Below are 3,831 nucleotides of genomic sequence, written 5' to 3' on the forward strand. Positions count from 1 at the left end.
TGGTTTTTTTTCCTTTATTTGTCTAGCGATCGTCGTGACGGTGCACAGGATGCAGATAAGTGATCACGTGCACGGTGCTATGGCAGCTTGAAAAAATACCCGTTCTCATAAAAATAAGATTACAACAACAGAGGGAGTAGGGCTTTAAGGAGAATAGTTCAAGGGGAATAAAGCAGAAGTTAAAACAAAGTAGGTGGGCTTAGCCTACAGCGAATATATTTGCCTATTGCTTATCTTTCTCAATTGTCTGAATGCCTTAAACAGCCGCTGAAGTCAGCTGTCATGTTGCGCTAATTTTAACAGATGTGAAACTCTACGAGACCACTCTCGTGGTGCTGGATTTCTGACATCTGTTTCTGGCAACATTTCACATTTTTCTCTTGATTCCTTGTAAGTGCTGTGTTAGTATTGAGAAACAGGGAAGGGAGGTCACTGTTTGTGAGCTTTAATAAAAATTCAGTAAATGTATATTTTAAATCAACTGCATGTCTTACATGAAGACATTTACTCACCTAGTAAGTAGAAGTAGGATAGTAATTTTGAGAGAATTTAAATTTCAATCAGAGGGGAATTTCATTTTCTATAATTACGTAGTTTTCAGCAACAATCACAGAAATCCACAGATGTCTCCAAAAGACAACTCATACAAAATTGACAAGTGGTTAAATAATAATTGCATTTATTTCTACATATTTTATTTCATAAGTAAGTATTTTACTAAGAAGTGAATAGTTCCAGGATTCTGTTTTGTAGTGCAGAACAAACTTAATTTTTTTAATTCATCTTTACCATGTTCAAGCCATGATAGTTATCCTAAAGGTGAAATGCATCCTGGCTGGATATATGACATGTTTATTAATTATTTTTGAAGAAGAGAAAGTGAACTATAGAATAAAGTATGTGTAAAAGATGTAATATCTCTGGTATTGCCACAGGATCTGAATTTTATGAAGATGTTTTATACTTTACCAAATGGCATGTTGCGTTATTCTCATCATCACTAGTGTTACGTTTGTAAGCAGTAATGTAGGCAGAGGTTGGCTTTCGGTATTTGAAGATCCTGTTATGTCCTTGACTTTCACAAACTGTTGCCTTCTCTCTGTTGCCTAGAGAGAAAAATCTCTAAGCCAATTTAGTCTATAAGATAAGATAGACTAGGTCCTTTAATCTCATACTTGAGGCCCAGGGAATACACAGTCACTCACACTTTACACTTTCTAAAATTTTTGCAGCTAACTTTTCTGAGCAAGTGGTTGAAAGCTTTCCACCTGATATCTCTACTGGTATATACTATGGATGGGCCTGTGTTGGAAACGGAGATGTGCATAAAATGGTTTTGAGCATAGGATGGAACCCTTTCTATAGGAATACTAAGAAATCAGTGGTAAGAATTTTGTTTTGTGTGGGATTTTTATTGTAACACATGAGCCAGACGTTGAATTTTAATAAGATTAGCAGAATTTGATTCGTGAATGAGATCTAGGAATTTGCTCTTAGAAATTCATTTGATATCTATATCATATTTATATTCTATAAAGAATATACTCTAGCCCCGGAGTATAGAGATGTAGGTGATTAAAGTTTATTGTCTTCTTTCTATTCCATCATTTCTTCATTACTTCTAAAATAAAAGTATAACACTACTTGAAATGATGGTTGCTCAAGTTGCTGATAGCAAATTAAGCATAAGTTGATAAATGCATTGAATTTACCATTTGTGAGAGCCGTAGCATGAGCTGCAACATACTAGTAATCTATGCTTCTCTGCAGTGTATCTGCTTTTCGAATAAGAGATGTTAGAGCATCTTAATTTTTAATGATTTTTTATTAATTCTTCTCTTAAATTATGGAATCCATACATGAGGTGGTGTGGCTTGACATACAGAATAAATATTTGAAGGTGTGTAATAGTACGATGGAGAAGTTAAAATCCCGAGCTGTGATTTTCTTGCTATCAGGTGCTGGTGCTTTCCTGAGTCTTGCAGAGCTCTTGTTTTATTTATTGAAAAGAATTTTATTTGGGCATGAATCTCTGCTATTAAGTGTTTGTCTTAGGCAAATGTATACTCTTAAAAATGTATGCAGATAAGTTTTCTGAAGAAGTAGTTAGAAGATTCCCATATGGTAGCTCTGCTGGTATATGCTGTGGGTCGGCCTATTTTGAAGAGGCAGATGCGAATAAAATGTTTTTGAGTGTAAGGTGGAACTGTGTCTCAGCCTGCACTTGTTCTTGAATTTTATCATTAAATTCCCATGTGAGCTAGTTGTAAAAGCTCTCCTTAAGCCAACTGCTTCAATAAAAGTCTTCATAGTTATTTGAATGCATTAACTTGATGATAAAACGTTAAGCTTTTTTTGGGATTTCCTACCTTGGAAATATTACCTCTGAGAAGTGGTGAAGCATTTCTCCTGAGTAATGTCTCTCTGGGTTTTTTGTGGGGTGTGGGGTTTTTTTTGTTTGTTTGTTTGTGTTTGGTTTTTTTTGTTTGTTTGTTGGTTGGTTTTTTTTCCTTTCGGCTATCAGAATGCTCTTCAAATGAGTAGTTTTTTTTAAATTTCAGGCAAAGTGCAATTATTCTTCATAACATAAACTAAAGCCCTAGTGTTTTAATCTTGCATTGTACATGCTAAACATAATGTCCCTTTTATTGTTCTCTGTTGAGGAAGATTGGAGTGATGGATATTAGGTCTACATCCTTACAGAGAGGGAAAGAAACTCTTAAGTTCATAATAAATACCCACTTATTTTTCTTTCTTTAGGAAACACATATTATCCACACCTTCAAGGAGGACTTTTATGGAGAAATTCTTAGTATAGTCATAGTTGGATATATTCGACCGGAAAAAAACTTTGATTCCTTAGGTCAGTATTGGAGGTCTCCCTCAAATGAATCTCTTTTTTGTCTTTTATATCTTACTCATGAAAGTTCTATGTCTTCCCTGTGTCCTTCCATTATGAGATGTTTTATCTATTAAGTTTGAAATTTTAGTAAAATGTTTTCATTTTCTAAAAAACCCAAAACCATACTCCCACATCTTCCACTAGAAAATTATTTTTCAGTCACTTGTCTGTGGAGTAATTTTAAAATCAAGGACTTGTCGTAAAAGCATCAGTTGAATGTGTTAATTTCATTTTTAAATGCAGCTCTATTAGTATTGAGACAGAACTGCTAAAGTCTTTTAGAAAAGCAATTGAGTGCTTGTAACAAGTAAAAATACAACCCTGTCATGTTTAAAAAGCCCTAAGAATTCTGCCTTTAGACCTCATATTCTACTTCTGTGATTGTTGTTTGATATTTTGTGATACCCTATGGTTTCACTTCATACTGTGTTCAAAATTCAGACCATCTCTTAAATATCCCTGTTATCTTTTTCAGAGGCACTCATTTCAGCAATTCAGGAAGACATTGAAGAAGCAAAAAGACAGCTAGATTTGCCAGAGCATCTTAAACTCAAAGAAGATAACTTCTTTCATCTGCCGGAAGGCAAAATAGGAAACAACCACTGAGGAAACCAATACAGTTTTTTATTTGTTTGTTTGAACTTTTTTTTTATTTTTCTCCCCTATCATGGAGCCTTTACATTTGCACAGCTTTCATAGGTGCTTTTTTGTCATATATCTGTTAGGTAACTGAGATTGGAACCAATCATACAAGATGATTTCAGTTTTCTTTGGTTAATTCAACTTTAACCCAGTCATGGAAAAATGACTGGAAGGCTGTAATAAGTCCTTACTGTATTGTAAAGTTACCAGTTGTTCAGAAATTGGAGCACATTCGGAACATGACCAAAGTCAACTGTAACCCTCGAGTATGGATTCAGTTAATGAGG

The 3,831-nt window shown here is 34.5% G+C and overlaps 1 protein-coding gene across 1 annotated transcript in view; it reads left to right on the forward strand.

Annotated features, from left to right (window-relative positions):
* Positions 1–3,517, forward strand: part of RFK (riboflavin kinase) — a 4,463-nt gene extending 946 nt beyond the window's left edge. Inside the window, exons 2-4 of the mRNA XM_027909993.1 lie at positions 1,233–1,384; positions 2,761–2,863; positions 3,378–3,517. Of these exons, the coding sequence (XP_027765794.1) occupies positions 1,233–1,384; positions 2,761–2,863; positions 3,378–3,508 (386 nt within the window). The 3' untranslated portion in view covers positions 3,509–3,517. The remainder of the gene's footprint in view (positions 1–1,232; positions 1,385–2,760; positions 2,864–3,377) is intronic.
* Positions 3,518–3,831: the final 314 nt, after the last annotated feature.

Source organism: Empidonax traillii, unplaced genomic scaffold (assembly GCF_003031625.1).
Source record: "Empidonax traillii isolate 1590-97213 ecotype Southwest subspecies unplaced genomic scaffold, ASM303162v1 scaffold28:size2823434, whole genome shotgun sequence".
In the NCBI taxonomy this organism is placed as follows: domain Eukaryota; kingdom Metazoa; phylum Chordata; class Aves; order Passeriformes; family Tyrannidae; genus Empidonax; species Empidonax traillii.